Below are 19579 nucleotides of genomic sequence, written 5' to 3' on the forward strand. Positions count from 1 at the left end.
TGGCATTGACATTGGACTAGAACAAGTGGAACGGTCTTGTTTATGAGATTCTTCTCTTTCATACCAATGAATAAAAGCGGCTGCTCGACATAAGTAAAGTCTTCTTCAAGTTGAACATCTGTCGGACAAAGAACATGCGATTCATCTGCTACATACCGTCGTAACAATGATAAATGAAAGACATTATGAATGCTGGACAGATACGGCGGTAAAGCCAATCGATACGCCAAATTTCCAACACATTCGAAGATCTTGAAAGGTCTGATGAATCTTGGGGCTAATTTTCCCTTGAGTCCAAATCTCATAACTCTGCAGAATGATGAAACTTTAAGGAAAAATTTTTCCCCTGACTGAAACTGTAGGGGTCTACGCTTGGTATTCGCGTAACTCGATCGACGATATTGTGCAGTTTTGATTCTCTTCTTGATCAATTCCACTTGGTCAATAGGTTGTCGCACTAATTCAGGTCCTTGCACTTGTCATTCTCCTCCTTCGTCCCAAAACAATGGAGTACGACAATGTCTACCATACATTTGTTCAAACGGAGCCATACCAATGCTGCTGTGGCAGCTATTGTTATATGCAAACTCCACAAACGACCGATGATCATGTCATGCTGGTACAAAATCCAAAGCACGAGCATGCAACATGTCCTCGAGTGTCTGAATAGTCTTCTCAGACTGACCATCGGTCTCTGGATGATAGGCAGTACTCAGACTCAATGTCGTTCCCAACGCTTTTTGGAAACTTCCCCAAAATCTTGAGGTAAAGTGTGGGTCTCTCTCACTGACTTTACTTGTTGGCACACCATGATATTTAAGAATCTCTTGGATGTATAGTCTTGCCATGCGATCAAAACTATATTCCCGACTATACGGAATGAAATGTGATGACTTAGTTAGTCGGTCTACAACAACCCAAATGGCATCACAATTCTTAGATGATAACGGCAAGTGGGTGACGAAATCCATCGTTACATGCTCCCACTTCCATTCAGGGATAGGAAAATTCTGAAGTAATCCTCCTAGTCGACGATGTTCAGCTTTCACTTGCTGACAAACCAAACACTTGGCTACGAAGTGGTAAACACTTTTCTTCATACCTTTCCACCAAAACCTGGTCTTCAAATCCTTATACATTTTCATGCTTCCAGGGTGGATACTCAACTTACTCCTATGGGTTTGAGATAAAATCTCATCTCTTAATTTAGAATCTTCTGGAACTACGATTCTCCCTGACAGACACAAGGTTCCATCTGTTTGGAACGCAAAGCCAGATGTGTTGTCTCTGTTAGCTAACCTCGCTACCTTTTTCACTTTCGGGTCAGAAAACTGAGCTTCTCTGATTTTGGCATACAACGTCAGTTCGGATAAAATGATCGTTACTCGAATGTATTCCATACCTTTCTTATGACGGAAGTGAAATCCCAGAGAACAACAATCTTGGATTACAATTGATATGAAACTTGTCTGAAGTGCAGATAATTTCACCTCGCGACTAAGAGCATCAGCTGTAGGATTCGTTGATCATGGATGATACTTGATTTCACAATAATAATCCTTTAACAAATCCATCCATCTTCTTTGGCGCATATTTAACTCTGCTTGAGTGAAGATATACTTCAAGCTCTTGTGATCTTTAAAAATCTCAAATCTCTCTCCATAGAGATAATGTCACCAGATCTTCAAAATAAACACAATCGCTTCCAATTCCAGATCATTAATTGGATAAATCTATTCATGCTTCTTCAATTGTCTAGATGCATATGCAATCACATGACAATTCTGAGTTAAAACACACTCTAGTCCTTGAAGTGATGCATCAATGTACACAATGTATCCTCCTAATCCAGATGGTAGAGCTAAAACTAGTGCAATTGTCAAACGTTGACGCAGTTCATTGAAACTATTTGCACAATCATGTGTCCATTCGAACTGCACATTCTTACACGTTAGTTGTGTTCAATGGTTTGGCAATCTGAGAAAATCTCGAGATGAATCTCTGGTAATAACCTGTCAAACCTAGAAAACTTCTTATCTGTAAGGCCCCGTAATTAATTATCCGGTAATTTGGCATAATTAGAATAATTATTGAGTTGTAAATTAAAATAATTATTTATGCCAAATAAATTCAAGAAGTGTGTTAAAAATATGTATTTTAGAATATCGGAGAATTTAACGATATAAAATACATATAGAGTTTAAATAACACACGAGAGCAAAATAAATACAAATCGGGATTATTGGGCATGTGTTACTATTTTTTTAGTAACTAAATATACATATATATACACACAACTTATCTTATGAGAGAGAGAAAGAGGAAGAAGTCAATTTCCCAAACCCATTCCCGTAACCCATCTTCATTTTCGTCACTTTCAGCACCTTCATATTGGAGAAGCCATAACTTTCCCGTCCGACGTCGAAATCTCAAACGGTTTGAGGGGTTTTCTTCCTTACTTCAATAGCTTCATTTTGAACCATGAATCACTACTTTTGTTGCTCGTTTCAGCCCCAATCAAACCCTGTTTTGTGGCTGCTCCTGTTCGAGTTTCTTGTTCGATTTTAGGTGAGCTATTGCTTGGTTTTTCTTGGTTCTTTGGAGTATATTGAGCAAGGATTTGAAGCTTAACTTTTACCTTGATGTTCCTGCATTTTCCAGCTGGTTTTTAGTTCGGTTTTTGGTCGTGAATAGTGTTTTCCGGCGTCATCTCCGGCGAGCATCACCTTAAAAACCAATAGCGAGTAGTTAAACTTCGATCTTGGTAAATTTTTGCTAATTCCAGCCTTTGTTTGATATATATAGGCTGCCCGGGGTTGGGGGTTTACCCGTTTTGATTTAAATTATTTTCTTCGTTCGAATAGCGTTCTATTGACGTATTTATTGGATAATTGTTGTAGATTCGATCATTGGAAATCTTCGAGGTATAATTTGGCGAGGCTATTAATTATGTCGAATCGTTTTGTATGATATTGAAAGATATTAAAGTATGGTTGTTATCGTTAGAATTAATCTAAGGATTATCGAGTTGATAATTGTTGGGATGTAGTTAATGATGAGTTGTGGAATTATTCGGCTTATTTTGTTATTCTAGGCTGAGGGAGTTTAGTTGATCATTCTTGAAGATCGTTTTCATGATATAGGTATGTTACAGCTCGGTAACATACGACGGTAAAACATAAATTATGTTTAATTGTCATTCTGTGTTGCACTGATCGTGTTTATAATTTGTTGACTGTTGTTAGTTGTTAAATGCCTTCGTTGTGATATATGTTTATTATTGTGACATATTATTGGCATTTAGCATAGGGCATACTGTTATGACATTCATGTTGAGCCCTATCGTTCTTCTTAGCCCGTTGTTGATATCCATTGTTATCTGGCACTGTTGTTTATCTCAGGATTATTGTGTGGCTTATAGGCCTATACACATGAGACCGTAGATGTGATTGAACAATCCCGTGGTTAGTGTAGCCTTTTGAGGTGAGCGCTGGGATTGTGTCATCTAGTTCGTTCTGTTGTGCCATCCTGTTATAGCGTATCAGCTGTATGGAGGCCGAGTCAGGGGTGTTATTCAGCACTGCTTGGCATACCTCGCATACTTGGTAGGGCGGTTTAGCTGCATGACGATGTAGCTCTCCTGTGTTGTTGTTCGAGCATTATTCCAGTTGTTATCATACCGTTTGTTGGCTCCTGTTATCCCGATTATTCGTCGAGCCTTTCATGCATTGCATATTACATGTTATTATATGTTTATGCATGATTTATGATTATTGTTGTTATTGTTGAACTGTTTCATACCAGAATCCTAACCTCAGTTGTTTACTGGGGGCTGCTGTGGTTGCTTTTTGGGCACCTTGGTAGATCTCCCGAGTCGTTTTGCAGCATCAGGCCGAGGTTCCACCAGTGGAGCTCGGGATTGAGGTTGGATTGCTTGGTTCTGTCAGTGGAGTTTCCCAGTTAGTTTATATGTATGTCTTGAGTTTGTTTCAGTCTTGTATTGTAGTTTATTTGCCGGGGAGATGCCCCATGTATCTGTAGTGATATTTGGTTGTTTATGTAATGTTCTGAGTCTACGATATGATTCTTATGATCTGGTGAGTATTTGATAAGTTTTAATTTCTGTTTAGTCCTGGCCAGTGCGACTATAGGTTGTTGACTTCGGTTTTTGTTTTTATGACTCTAGTTGGAGTATATTTTGATATAAACTGCTGCTTGAGTTTTTCGGGATGTCCTACTTACAAGGGGGTCATGCCGAAATTTTTTTAGGCCCTGAGGTCCGTTTCAAAGTATTGTAACCCTATTTCCGCTGCATCTTTAAATCAAACCATTATTGTTTGATCATTAATTGTCGTTAGAGTAAATGGGCCTCACATCTTGGTATCAGAGCGTAAACTGGGATACGCTCGAACTAGAGTCTAGGACACTTGAGTCTTGGCACTAAAATGGTTGTTGCGCCTGTGTATGCTACTTGATAACTTGCTTACGTGATTATATGATTTGTTTACTTCCACTCTAATTTTTTTGGTGTTTTATCGTGTAGAATGGAGGGAGGTGGAGAAATTCTTGTTGATGAGATTCCTATAGCTCGAGGTCGAGGTCGTGGATGTGGTCGACCTCGTGTCCATGTTGTTGTTGATAATTTTGTTGAGCAAGCTGCTGATCATCTAGACCAGCTTAGGATGGATGAGTTAGTTGCCCGTTTTCACTCTATGCATCCACCTCGATTCAGTGGTTCGGATGGAGTCGAGAAAGCAGAACTATGGATTTCTGAGATTGAAGAATTGTTTGATTTGATCGAGTATCCTTCAGAGCGTCGATTGAGATTAGCTGTGCATCAGTTGAAAGATCGTACCAAAATGTGGTGGTCTACTACATTAATGACCTTAGATGCTCAAAGGATTGTTCCATCGTGGGATATATTCAAGCTGAAGTTTAAGGAAAGTTATTGTCCTCCATCATTTTACAGTTCTAAGGCTTCGGAGTTTCATAACTTGAAGTAGGGCGATATGTCAGTTGCAGAGTATGCGGATACTTTTTATGCTATGCTAAGATATGCTCCTCATGTGGCTGCAAGTCAGGTTGCGGTTGTTGAAAGTTTCATTGAAGGATTGAACGATCATCTGCACCCTTTTGTTTCTACCGGTAAGCCACTGAATTATCTTGAAGCAGTGGAAATAGCAAAAAGGGCTGAAGTTAGTCTTAAGAGGAGTGGCAATCGAGTGACTACCCAACATCATCATTCGGGAAGGCAACAGTTCAATCAATCTGGTTCTGCATCTCTTCGTCCACATGGGAAGCAGTTTAAGAAGCCTGGTTCTAGTTCTTCGAGTTCAGGGAGTTCAAGGAACCGTGGTGGATATCGTTATAGTGGACCTTACTGTGATCACTGTGGAGGCAAGCATTCTAGTACTCAGTGTGTTGGAGTTCAAGGGGTTTGTAATAACTGTGGTCGACCGGGTCATTTTGCTAGAGTTTGTCCCAGTAAGACGGGGAAATCAGCCCAGGCAGGTAGTGGAGCTCAAAGTAATAGAATTCCAGTGGCGTCCCAGTTTTCCCATCAGCCAAGTCGCCCTTCGCATCAGAGTAGAGGGCAAGGTGGTCAACAGAATCAGTCATCTGTTCATGTATTTGCCTTGACTGAGGATGAGGCTCAGGCAGCTCCAGGTACTGTCATTACCGGTAACTGTACTTTATGTGGTTTTATAGCACGAGTGTTATTTGATACCGGAGCATCTCATTCCTTTGTTTCTAATGAATTCGTTATTTCGCATGATCTTTGCACCACTAGTATGAATTCCAATCTATCTGTTGCTACTCCGATGGGCAAAATGATTATCACTGATAATGTTCAATGCGGTTTTGTTTCACGATGAAAATGTTCTGCATCTGAATCTCATAGTCCTACCTATGCATGACTTTGATTTTATCGTTGGTATGGATGTTTTGACTGCAAATCATGACACTGTTGACTGTTACCGAGGAATAGTTCGTTTCAGGCCTAGCTTTGCTCCTAAATGGAATTTCTATGGCCGTTGTTCTCAAGCCAAGATTCCTCTAGTTTCTGTCATTGAAATGAATCGATTGTTAGATTCTGGTCATGAAGGTTTTCTGGTTTATGCTGTTGATCTATCGCAAGATGAGCCACATATTTCTAATATTCCTGTAGTCCGTGAGTTTCCTGATGTGTTTTTAGAAGAGATTCCGGGTTTTCCACCAGAACGAGAAGTTGAGTTCAATATCGAATTAATGCCAGGAACTGAACCAATATCTCGAGCACCATATCGTTTAGCTCCTATTGAGCTAAAAGAATTGAAAGAACAATTACCAGATTTGTTGAGTAAAGGTTATATTCGTCCGAGTTCTTCACCGTGGGGTGCACCTATTCTATTTGTCAAGAAGAAAGATGGTACGATGCGGATGTGTATTGATTATCGGCAACTGAATAAGTTTACTGTCAAGAATAAATATCCACTCCCTAGGATTGATGATTTATTTGATCAATTGCAAGGTACTTCAGTGTTTTCTAAGATTGATCTCCGTTCTGGGTATCATCAAGTGCGAGTCAGACAAGAAGATGTGCCGAAAACAGCTTTTCGCACGAGATACGGACACTTTGAATTTTTGGTTATGCCTTTTGGTTTGACCAATGCTCTTGCTGTGTTTATGGACTTGATGAATCGAGTATTTAATAAATATCTCGATCGTTTTGTGATTGTATTCATCGATGATATTCTTGTTTATTCCAAGTCCGAAGAAGAGCATGCCAAACACTTGAGGATAGTTCTTTGAATTCTTCAAAAGAAGCAGTTTTACGCCAAGCTATCCAAGTGTGAGTTTTGGTTAGATAAAGTTGTGTTTCTGGGCCATGTCATATCTCAACATGGTATTTCTGTCGATCCAAGTAAAGTGGAAGCAGTTCTGAACTAGGCACGACCGACCAATGTGACAGAGATTCGTAGTTTCATGGGTTTAGCTGGTTATTACCGGAGATTTATCGAAAATTTCTCAAAAATTGCTATACCTATCACTCAACTGACTCAAAAAAATCAGAGATTCATTTTGTCTGATGAATGTGAGTCAAGTTTTGTCGAGTTGAAGAAGAGATTGACTTCTGCACCAGTTCTTACCATTCCAAGTGGTTCCGGAGGATTCGTTGTTTGTACCGACACATCAAATCGAGGATTAGGTTGTGTACTGATGCAGCATGGCAGAGTGGTGGCCTATGGTTCTCGTCAGTTGAAACCACATGAGTCTAAGTATCATGTTCATGACTTGGAATTGGATGTTATCGTTTTTGCTCTCAAGATTTGGAGGCATTATTTGTTTGGGGAGCAATTTGTAATCTATTCTGATCACAAAAGTTTGACGTATCTGTTCTCTCAGACAGATCTGAATATGAGACAGAGACGTTGGATGGATATTTTGAAAGATTATGATTGTGAGATCTAGTATCATCCGGGAAAAGTGAATGTCATTGCCGATGCTTTGAGTCGTAAGATTGTTGATGTTAATTTATCCTCGATTCATGTTTCTAAGTTACGAGAGGATATTCGCACTTCTGGGTTGGATTTTCAAATCCAAGGTAATGATGTTTGTGTATCTCAGATTTCTGTTGAGCCAGAGTTGATTCAGATTGTAAAGTCATCTCAGAAAACTGATGATCGAATTCTGAAATCTTATGAGTTAGTATCTCACGGCCCTCAATCTGGTTTCTCAATTCACTCAGATGATTCTCTTCGGTTGAATGGTAGATTGGTTGTCCCAGATACTCCTGAATTGCGTACAATCATCCTTAAAGAAGCTCATTGTAATCGATATAGTATCCACCCAGGAGGGAGGAAAATGTATCATATTCTACGGCCTCAGTTTTGGTGGAAGAATATGAAAAAGGATGTGGCTGAGTTTGTGTCTCGTTGTATAATCTGTCAGCAAGTCAAAGCGGAACGAATGAGATCGGGAGGATTACTGCGTAGTCTTGAGGTTCCTCAGTGGAACTGGGAGCACGTGGCTATGGATTTTGTCACGCATTTGCCACGTACTTCTCGTCATTTCGATGCCATCTGGGTGATTGCCGACAGATTATCTAAATCAGCACACTTTATTCCGTATGAGAGGACGTATTCATACAAGAAGATGGCTCGTCTGTATATTGAAAATGTTGTGAGACTTCATGGAATTCCAATTGCAATATTCTCAGATCGTGACCCTAGATTCACATCAAAGTTTTGGACTAATTTTCAAAAAGAAATGGGCACACGACTTGCGATGAGTACTTCTTACCATCCTCAGACAGATGGTCAGATAGAGCGTACGATCCAGACACTTGAGGATCTACTTCGAGAAGTGGTTATGGATTTCAAAGATAGTTGGCAATAAGCTTTACCTCTAGTAGAATTTTCATATAACAACAGTTTCCAGGTGACTATTGGTATGGCTCCTTTTGAAGCTTTGTACGGCAGACGATGTCGATCACCTCTTTCTTGGGATGAATTTGGTGAGAAGCAGTTGACTGGACCTGACATTGTTCAGGAAATGCATGATAAAGTCCAGTTGATTCGTCAGAGAATGAAAGCTGCTAAAGATCGGCAAGCTAGTTATGCTAACAGACGTCGTCGACCTCTAGAATTTCAAGTTGGAGATTTTGTGTTTCTGAGGATCTCTCCGTTTAGAGGTGTTGTTCGTTTTGGTATGAGAGGTAAGTTGTCACCTCGTTTCGTTGGTCCCTACGAGATTGTTGAGCGTATTGGGACTTGCGCTTATCGTTTGGATTTGCTCCAGTCATTGTCTGGCATCCACGATGTTTTCCATGTTTCTATGTTGCGTAAGTATGTGCCCGATCTGTCTCATGTGATTCAGCCTGATGAGGTTGAACTCGACCCTTCTCTATCGTATACTGAGTATCCTATTTGTATCTTGGATCATAAAGATAAAGTTTTACGCAATAAAGCTATACCACTTGTACGTGTTCAGTGGTCGAGGCATGGTGTAGAAGAATCAACGTGGGAAACAGAAGAGAAGATGAGAACGTCTTATCCATATCTGTTTGATTCTTAATATTGTATTGTTGGTTTCGTATCGTGTGGAAGATGTATGTGTATAAACAAAAATTTCGAGGACGAAATTTGTTTTAAGGGGTGGAGAAGTGTAAGGCCCTGTAATTAATTATCCGGTAATTTGGCATAATTAGAAAAATTATTGAGTTGTAAATTAAAATAATTATTTATGCCAAATAAATTCAAGAAGTGTGTTAAAAATATGTATTTTAGAATATCGGAGAATTTAACGATATAAAATACATATAGATTTTAAATAACACACGAGAGCAAAATAAATACAAATCGGGATTATTGGGCATGTGTTATTATTTTTTTAGTAACTAAATATACATATATATACACACAACTTATCTTATGAGAGAGAGAAAGAGGAAGAAGCCAATTTCCCAAACCCATTCTCGTAACCCATCTTCATTTTCGTCACTTTCAGCACCTTCCTATTGGAGAAGCCATAACTTTCCCGTCCGACGTCGAAATCTCAAAAGGTTTGAGGGGTTTTCTTCCTTACTTCAGTAGCTTCATTTTGAACCATGAATCGTTACTTTTGATGCTCGTTTCAGCCTCAATCGAACCCTGTTTTGTGGCTGCTCCTGTTCGATTTTAGGTGAGCTATTGCTTGGTTTTTCTTGGTTCTTTGTAGTATATTGAGCAAGGATTTGAAGCTTAACTTTTACCTTGATGTTCCTGCGTTTTCCAGCTGGTTTTCAGTTCGGTTTTTGGTCGTGAATAGTGTTTTCCGGCGTCATCTCCGGCGAGCATCACTTTAAAAACCGATAGCGAGTAGTTAAACTTCGATCTTGGTAAATTTTTGCTAATTCCAGCCTTTGTTTGATATATATAGGCTGCCCGGAGTTGGGTTTTTATCCGTTTTGATTTAAATTATTTTCTTCGTTCGAATAGCGTTCTATTGACGTATTTATTGGATAATTGTTGTAGATTCGATCATTGGAAATCTTCGAGGTATAATTCGGCGAGCCTATTAATTATGTCGAATCGTTTGGTATGATATTGAAAGATATTATAGTATGGTTGTTATCGTTAGAATTTGTGATGCCTGAGATATTACAACTACAAAATAGTATTGATGGCATTTTCGTAAATAAGTTGAAAAATAATGAATTAAGTTTAAGGGTAAAATGGTAATTAGTGACATATCTTGCTCATATGAAGTCCAAATGATTTCAGATTTGGATATAACATAGAACACTGAAAGATATAGAAGTTTCATGTTTTAAGTTTTGGAAAATGTGATCGTTTGACTGATCCAAAAGGATATACCGATGTTAAAATATTAAATATTATTTATTATATTATATAATATAATATTAAAAAAAATTTAATACATTATTTGAGTCGGTGGAATTCTAATAAGAATTCCACCAAACTCATATGTGATAAACGAGACAGAGAGGTGAGAGCAGATACGAGGTGATATAGTGTTTCGATTTTCTTTTCGATCTTGCGACTTATCGGTTTATCCAATCGACGAACCGACTTCAGTTCTGGAATCATTGACACAAGGTCTTCGATTTGAGGTATAAATTTTATAGTTTTGGTGATGTTTAAACTTCGTCGATCTATGGATTAAATCCGATCAATTGTTAAATCATACAGAAGTTGAAGATTGTTGAATAGTGCATGATTTTAACGAAGTAGAGAAGATTATAGTGGTGTTATTTTGAATTATTCTCCATTTATTATAATTACGGATTTTTAATCGTTGGACTGCGATTGGAGAGTTGTTTGTCAGTTGTTATTAATTCTGATTATATATTCGGAGTCTACGAAGTATAGGCTACATGTTGATATAAAGTTTTCCTAATTTGACGGATGTTGTAAAATAGCCTATTATTTGAAGCTAATTAATTATGGTGTATTTGATGGTAGTATTGTGAATTAAATACACTATAATATTAAATTGATGAAAGATAAGAATTTATAATCGAGTTTTATATTTTGTTGAATTAATTGTTGTTGGGCTATTTGATATTGTATTTTGAGACTGTTATGATTGTGTTGATACGGTGACAATGATCTGATAATTGTTGTTGAATTATTTAGATACAACGCAAGCCTCGGGATCAAAGAAATAGCCAGATTATATATATACTCGATTATCAGGTACGTGTTGACGTACGAGCATATGTTGTTATTGTTTAGGATTGATGAATACTATTGTGTTGAACAATGATAAATCACTGGTATTGGGTGAGTTGATATTATATATGTTGTTGTTTATTATCGTTGATATTGTTGGCTGTCGTTTGTTGAGAGACGTCACGTTGATGTTGTTCGTTCGACGATATTGCTGTCGCATGTGTTGGGGTGCGACGTATCGTCGATGTTATTCGTTCAACGATATTGCTGTCGCCGGAGTAGGGGTGCGACGTATCATTGATGTTATTCGTTCCACGATATTGCTGTCGCAGGAGTAGGGGTGCGACGTATCGTTGATGTTATTCGTTCGACGATATTGCTGTCGCCGGTGTTGGGGTGCAACGTATCGTCGATATTGTTGTTGCAGTAGTATGGGAGTGATGACGTTGATATCGTTGGTGGTTGGATTGTCCAGAGACAGGAAAGGGAGTATTTCTGTTATCATTCCAGTTATATTTTATATTGTTGATAATATAACTGTTATGTATTACGATGATGATTGTGGTGTATGCTCACCCTTTGGGGGCTCTTTCTGTTGGACAGGTTACAGGACTCTGCTGTGAGACAGGATAGTGGTAAAGGGCTAGGTGTGTCTAGTCAAACAGTCCTGTAGTTGATAGTAGATAGAAACAGTATAGTTATTGTCTTACTTGAGTTGTATGTGTGTATGTATTATACTGTTTCTGCTGCATTGACGTAGATAGTGTGGTGATTGCACTATTTTGTCGTATATGCATTATATTATTACGTCGTTGAAAAGAAAAATTTTATGCATATGACGTCACATGTTGTATGATTACGTGGCGAGGTTTGGGGCGCCACAGAATTAATCTAAGGATTATCGAGTTGATAAATGTTGGAATGTAGTTAATGATGAGTTGTGGAATTATTCGGCTTATTTTGTTATTCTAGGCTGAGGGAGTTTAGTTGATCATTCTTGAAGATCGTTTTCATGATATAGGTATGTTACAGCTCGGTAACATACGACGGTAAAACATAAATTATGTTTAATTGTCATTTTGTGTTGCACTGATCGTGTTTATCATTTGTTGACTGTTGTAAGTTGTTAAATGCCTTCGTTGTGATATATGTTTATTATTGTGACATATTGTTGGCATTTAGCATAGGGCATACTGTTATGACATTCATGTTGAGCCCTATCGTTTTTTGTTAGCCCGTTGTTGATATCCATTGTTATCTGGCACTGTTGTTTATCTCAGGATCATTGTGTGGCTGATAGGCCTATACACATGAGACCGTAGATGTGATTGAACAATCCCGTGGTTAGTGTCGCCTTTTGAGGTGAGCGCTGGGATTGTGTCATCTAGTTCGTTCTGTTGTACCATCCTGTTATAGCGTATCAGCTGTATGGAGGCCAAGTCAGGGGTGTTATTCAGCACAGCTTGGCATACCTCGCATACTTGGCAGGGCGGTTTAGCTGCATGATGATGTAGCTCCCCTGTGTTGTTGCTCGAGCATTATTCCAGTTGTTATCATACCGTTTGTTGGCTCCTGTTATCCCGATTATTCGTTGAACCTTTCATGCATTGCATATTACATTTTATTATATGATTATGCATGATTTATGATTATTGTTGTTATTGTTGAACTGTTTCATGCCAGAATCTTAACCTCAGTTGTTTACTGGGGGGCTGTTGTGGGTGCTTTTGGGCACCATGGTAGATCTCCCGAGTCGTTTTGCAGCATCAGGCCGAGGTTCCGCTAGTGGAGCTCGGGGTTGAGGTTGGATTGCTTGGTTCTGTCAGTGGAGTTTCCCAGTTAGTTTATATGTATGTCTTGAGTTTGTTTCAGTCTTGTATTGTAGTTTATTTGTCGGGGAGATGTCCCGTGTATCTGTAGTGATATTTGGTTGTTTTTGTAATGTTTTGAGTCTACCATATGATTCTTATGATCTGGTGAGTATTTGATAAGTTTTAATTTCTGTTTAGTCCTGGCCAGTGCGGCTATAGGTTGTTGACTTCGGTTTTTTTTATGACTCTAGTTGGAGTATATTTTGATATAAACTGCTGCTTGAGTTTTTCAAGATGTCCTACTTACGGAGGGTCATGCCGAAATTTTTTTAGGCTCTGAGATCCGTTTCAAAGTATTTTAAACATATTTCCGCTCCAGCTTTAAATCAAACCATTATTGTTTTATCATTAATTGTCGTTAGAGTAAATGGGCCTCACATTATCTCTTGAGTTGATTCCGATCGTGCCCAACTCAACGCTGCTTTGATCTTGCTAGGATCCACTGATATCCCATCTTTGGATATAACATGTTCCAAAAAGACAACTCTGTCGTGCCCAAACTCGCACTTGTTCAACTTAGCATACTGTTGGGGATTCCANTAGTTAAATGTTGGCTAGAGATGGAACCTTGAACTTTAAGCTTATGATATATATATATATATATATATATATACTTTAAAATACCTTGACACCATTTTTAAAATAAAACAATTAACTAACATTTAAAAATCCAAAGGAAAATAGTTTGAATCATAAAATCATCCCACGTGTTACCAAACCTAAAAACATTATTTGAAAAGTATGGCCCATACTATAACCACTCATACTTATTTACGAAAATGCCATCAAAATTAATTGAATATTTTTCAATTTATTTACAAAAATACCATCAATACTATTTTGTAGTTGTAATATCTCAGGCATTACAAATTCTAACGATAACAACCATACTATAATATCTTTCAATATCATACCAAACGATTCGACATAATTAATAAGCTCGCCGAATTATACATCGAAGATTTCCAATGATCGAATCTACAACAATTATCCAATAAATACGTCAATAGAACGCTATTCGAACGAAGAAAATAATTTAAATCAAAACTGGTAAAAACCCAACCCCGGGCAGCCTATATATATCAAACAAAGGCTGGAATTAGCAAAAATTTACCAAGATCGAAGTTAAACTACTCGCTATCGGTTTTTAAGGTGATGCTCGCCGGAGATGACGCCGAAAAACACTATTCATGACCAAAAACCGAACTGAAAACCAGCTGGAAAACGCAGGAACATCAAGGTAAAAGTTAAGCTACAAATCCTTGCTCAATATACTCCAAAGAACCAAGAAAAACCAAGCAATAGCTCACCTAAAATCGAACGAGAAACTCGAACAGGAGCAGCCACAAAACAGGGTTCGATTGGGGCAGAAACGAGTATCAAAAGTAGCGATTCATGGTTCAAAATGAAGCTACTGAAGTAAGGAAGAAAACCCCTCAAACCGTTTGAGATTTCGACGTCGGACGGGAAAGTTATGGCTTCTCCACTATGAAGGTGCTGAAAGTGACGAAAATGAAGATGGGTTACGGGAATGGGTTTGGGAAATTTGGATATAACATGTTCCAAAAAGACAACTCTGTCGAGCCCAAACTCGCACTGGTTCAACTTAGCATACAGTTGGGGATTCCTTAAGGTTAGCAACACGATCCTTAAATGTTGTGCATGCTCTTTAAGGCTACAAGAGTATACTAGTATGTCATCAATAAAGACAATGACAAGCTTGTAAAGATACTCATAGAATACTCGGTTCATCAAATCCATAAATAAAACTGGAGCATTAGTGAAACGTCCACTACTCGGTTTCTTAAAACGTACGATAAATTTTTTTTCTCCTTAATCTTCATAATTCGAAATATACATACATACATATATATATATATATACTTTAAAATGCCTTGACACCATTTTTAAAATAAAACAATCAACTAATATTTAAAAATCCAAAGAAAAATAGTTTGAATCATAAAATCATCCCACATGTTACAAAACCTAAAAACATTATTTGAAAAGTATGGCCCATACTATAACCACTCATAAACATAAATAAATGGTCGAAAAAATATCTTTAACATAAATCATAAACTAGTGCGGAAAACTAACGTAGGTTCTCGGATTATTTGCACCTTCAGTCCAGCAAAGTCAATCATCAAAACCTCCATTAACATTATTATCATAATCACCTGCATCAATCACACCTAGTGAGTCTAAAGACTCAACACACCATAATCTTGATAACAAGTACTACATATACAGATCACATGCAATAGTGAAAATACTTGTACGTAAAATAACATTTTCGTGAAGATTTATAAACTTTAAACATAAACATTTTCATAAACATTTTCCATAAACATTTTCATATTATCATAAACATATTCATATTCATATTATCATCAATGTATTCATATTCATATTATCATCAACATATACGTTTTCTTTTTTCCTTGCGTTGAATTTAGATCGTTAATTGTGACTTTCGTGTTCGTATACGTATTAGGCGATGGATCTATTTACATGTAACCAAAGTACTGGGCGGCGGGGACATCACCGACACTCTCACCCGTCAACTAAGCCATGGCCTTACGTATTAACGTGTCATATCGTGTCAATGAAAATACGATCGTCTGGCTCCCTCTAGGGTATTCTCCCGTAAACGGCTCCCTCTGAGGCCTTCTCCCTCACGATATATCCAACATATCATCGTATTCGTCTCAATGAAAATACGATCGTCAGGCTCCCACTGGGACCTTCGCCCTCACAATATCTCTAACATATCATCGTATTAGTCACAATTACTTCAATTCCTTCAACGTTTCGTATTTTCATCACTTTATAAAAATTAAACATGCATGTAACGTTTTTCTTTTGAACCAAACATGCAACACATCTTTTAACGTTATCGTTTTATCGTAAAAACCCATACATTTAAAATAATCATTTTTAACATATTAAATTATAAACATTTAAAATAACATTTTGACATATTAAATCATAACAATTCCATAAACATTTAAAATAAACATTTTAACATATAAAAACCCATAAAATTTTAAAATAAACATTTTGGCATATTAAATCATAAAGATCCATAAACATTTAAAATAAACTTTTTAACATATGAAAATCCATAAACATTTAAAATAATCATATTAGCATATAAAACATCATTTAGGACACTGCTATGACGTTTACTAATTTTTGGGTGCAAAATTACCGTTGTACCCCTGGACGTAAAATTTCACGTTTTTCACATTTTCTTAATTTCATTGACTCTAAAATATCTCAAATAATTATTTAAGCTTAAATCTAATTTTGCATAATTTTATTAAGCTTAAATCTAGGCTTTTCCATTAATTCTTTAATTAACGTTTCATGAGGCGATCAAATCTCGGATAAATCCAAAACTCATCATTTTGATCCCAAATTTTAAACATAACATTTTTATTATTTATTCTACCCTTGTGAGCCATGAACCACACCCATAGACCCATGGTTCAAATTTTAGTCTTTTAAATTTCGTTTTTGACACATAGTGAAACATACCGAGCCAATTCCTAAATTACTCGAGCCAAACCTGAGCCAACCCACCTAGGCACCCTCCTGACCAAGCCCAGCCCAAAGAACCAGCCCCTAGCTAGCCCAAACTCGCCTGGAAATCGACCCAAGTTCTACATGTGTGAGTGCGTGAGTCTCTTTGCATATCTAGGACTCATAACCCAACTAGGACTCTTCCAGCCTTAACCACTTGATCCCTCATGACACTGACCATCCCTGGACCACGCCCAGACTTGCCCCGGACCAGCTCAAGCCCCTGTACGCGAGCAACGAACCACTGAACCAAGTGGCAGCAGCCTGCGCGCCTTGTGCTTCCCTCACGTATCTCTCGTTTGGCTCAAATCACAGCGCACCCAGCCACTCCAGCCCCTGGCCCGACCCCTGCCCATCACCCTAGGACCCTGATGGACCACCTAGCCCAGCCCCATACCGAGCCGCCCTCTGAAATCTCTCGGCCCCTCTTTATCATGCGTGGGAAAAGTCCTTCCACGCAAGAACTCTTTTACAGCCATCTAGCGCGAGTCCTAGCCCTGCTAGGACCATTCCTAGGACCTAACCATATCCTGTAAGAGCCCTCCTCAAGACCTGTTTGAACCCCTTGACCCTATACACAGTAACCGAGCTTCTTGACTTTGCACAAACCCAACAACAACCCACGGCTCCTTCAGGATAAAACCCACGGTTCTGGCTTCTATCATGTCTTGCGTGCAGCATGTTCATGTGTTATAGGACCCTTTAAAAATGTGTAAAAACATCCCATAATAGTTTTTAATCATGGCAACCCCTTATGCACATAAAAATCATGATTTTTGGATCCCAAACATGCTTTAAAAATTCACATTTGATGCATAAACGAAATTATTTAAAAGCTTTACTTGTTTTTCATGCAAAACATATATAAACAAATACTACGGTGTGATGGATGAGTAAAGGGAATAATATGACGTGCTTTTGCGTTTTAAACGCACGATTTTACGTTGACGAATCGAAGAACGATGGCACGAAGATGATGGCTTGAAGAACCCTTGAAAACCTTGAAGAACTTTGATTCTTTTCCCTTGATATTTTGTGTGTGTGTCGTGTCTTTGCTTGTGAATAAAAGAGTTTGAATGATGTAGGGGAGTGGGGCGTGTAACACAATGGGGTTTTGGGGTAGGTTTTGTATTTTAAATACTAATTAACACACTAACAATAACTTAGGCCCATTAGCAAAGTTAATTAGGCTCAATTAGTCCATTAGTGCTTAATTAAAATATTTTGTTTAATAAAGTTTGTGAATTTATTATCCGGGTTGTCAATACGTTCGTATTTTTGTTGAAAATCCAACACCGATAAAAATTACGTCCCGGCGTATAAAATCACCTCAAAACCCCTTATTTTAAAAAATAAGAAAAATCATCACCCTTATTTTAAATAATTAAAAATAATTATTTAATAAAAATATTTTTTTTTTCAGCCCTCGTTCTCCGTTCCTCGATAATGACTCGAATAACCCTTAAAATACATTTTAATGCAACCATGTAAAAAATTATATTTTAAACCTGTAAATATGGACATCATAATTAATTAACGCAATTAAACAATTAATTGAAATGCACAAGGAATTTAATAACTTACATGCATGTGGTTTACGTGGACCTTCGAATTTTAGAGGCGTTACAATCTTCCCCCCTTAAATTGAATTTCGTCTTCGAAATTCGCTTATCCTTGGAAATCAAAAATTTAGACTTAGTTCTAGTATCTCAAAAATCCATGCTTCCACTGCGCTACTCATATAAAACTCAAGTTCTAGAATGTCCTTTCGTCTCCTGAATCCCAATTAAATTTACCTTCTAAATCCTCGTTTGCAAATTGCAACTTAAAAGGACCCATGATGACTTAGTGCTGTGTTATTATAACCTCGAATTTCAACTTTTCTTACAGTTTCCGATATTAAAAGATGGATGACCATACTTATCGTATATTACTTTCTTATTTTATACCCAAAATGTTCATCAACTTATCATATTTCAACATTAAAATCCCAAACGCATCCGCTAACGCTTAGATTTTTAAGCCTAATATTGATTCATCCTACAAAACCCTTGATTTAATATTCCTTATAACATTATAACCAAGACATTCCAAGGTTCTAAATATTCCTTCAAGCCTAAATCATCGAATAATTAAAACCATTCAATTTTCACTTATTGCTGAACTAGTCCCCAAATTCCTTAACAATTGCAAAATTAATTCTTAATTTCCTCAAAATTTATCCAATTGATCTTTTATTTCCGAATTCTATCATTAATCCATAAGTTCTTGGCATTTTTATTTCCTTCTATAGGTTTCCCATAACATAAATTTCGATAATTTTAAACTTATTCACCCAAAAATCAATTCTCATAACCAATCTTACCTCTTCATTAAAACTTAAAATCCCAATTTATACATTTTCTTACTTCCAAAGATCATCGCAGTCTTCAGATCATTATTAGTATGTGTGATTCTCAAAAAAATTGATTCAACTAGTACCCATAAATCATCAGTATTTTCTTAAAAAGATCTACGTGTCTCAAAAGCATTCATAATATTCATGATAACTTATGGCCCAAAAAGTAGAACGTCAATACTACAACCCAAAAATCAACATAGTCCAATTCCACCACAAAGCCAACATGCGTTGAAATCATATAATTTCTTAATTCATATCGTATCACGTATAAAAATTCTAAAGCATATAAAACATTAATCCTCATAAAGCTATGAAACATGTGACGTAAACATATGATTCATGTTCTTATGCAGGCATCGTAACATAAATTATGTAAAGCATGTAAATTTACAATTTGAGGCTTAACGACTGAGCTTTTCGACACTGATGGAGGCACAACCCTTTACAGAACCATTGCTCTGATACCAACTGAAACGTCTACTTCTCGTTTTCTTAAAACGTACTAGAAATAAAAAATATTTCCTCCTTAATCTTCATAATTCGAAATATACATATATATACTT

At 37.3% G+C, this 19579-nt stretch overlaps 1 protein-coding gene across 2 annotated transcripts; it reads left to right on the forward strand.

Moving 5' to 3' along the window:
- The first annotated feature begins 2036 nt into the window (after nt 1-2036).
- Nucleotides 2037-13215, forward strand: LOC140973532 (uncharacterized). 2 transcript variants are annotated; one of them, XR_012174647.1, is made up of 4 exons: nt 2037-2568; nt 9757-10019; nt 12129-12177; nt 12900-13215. XR_012174647.1 is itself a non-coding variant. In XM_073436414.1 (2 exons), exons 1-2 carry the CDS (start codon nt 5010-5012, stop codon nt 12956-12958), a joined length of 717 nt encoding a protein of 238 aa, XP_073292515.1. In that variant the 5' UTR covers nt 4631-5009; the 3' UTR covers nt 12959-13215. The 2 variants fall into 2 exon arrangements, 1 of the variants encoding a protein (XP_073292515.1); XM_073436414.1 differs by lacking the exons at nt 2037-2568; nt 9757-10019; nt 12129-12177 and adding an exon at nt 4631-5667.
- Nucleotides 13216-19579: the final 6364 nt, after the last annotated feature.

The sequence above is a fragment of the Primulina huaijiensis genome, chromosome 3 (assembly GCF_012295235.1).
Source record: "Primulina huaijiensis isolate GDHJ02 chromosome 3, ASM1229523v2, whole genome shotgun sequence".
NCBI lineage: Eukaryota > Viridiplantae > Streptophyta > Magnoliopsida > Lamiales > Gesneriaceae > Primulina > Primulina huaijiensis.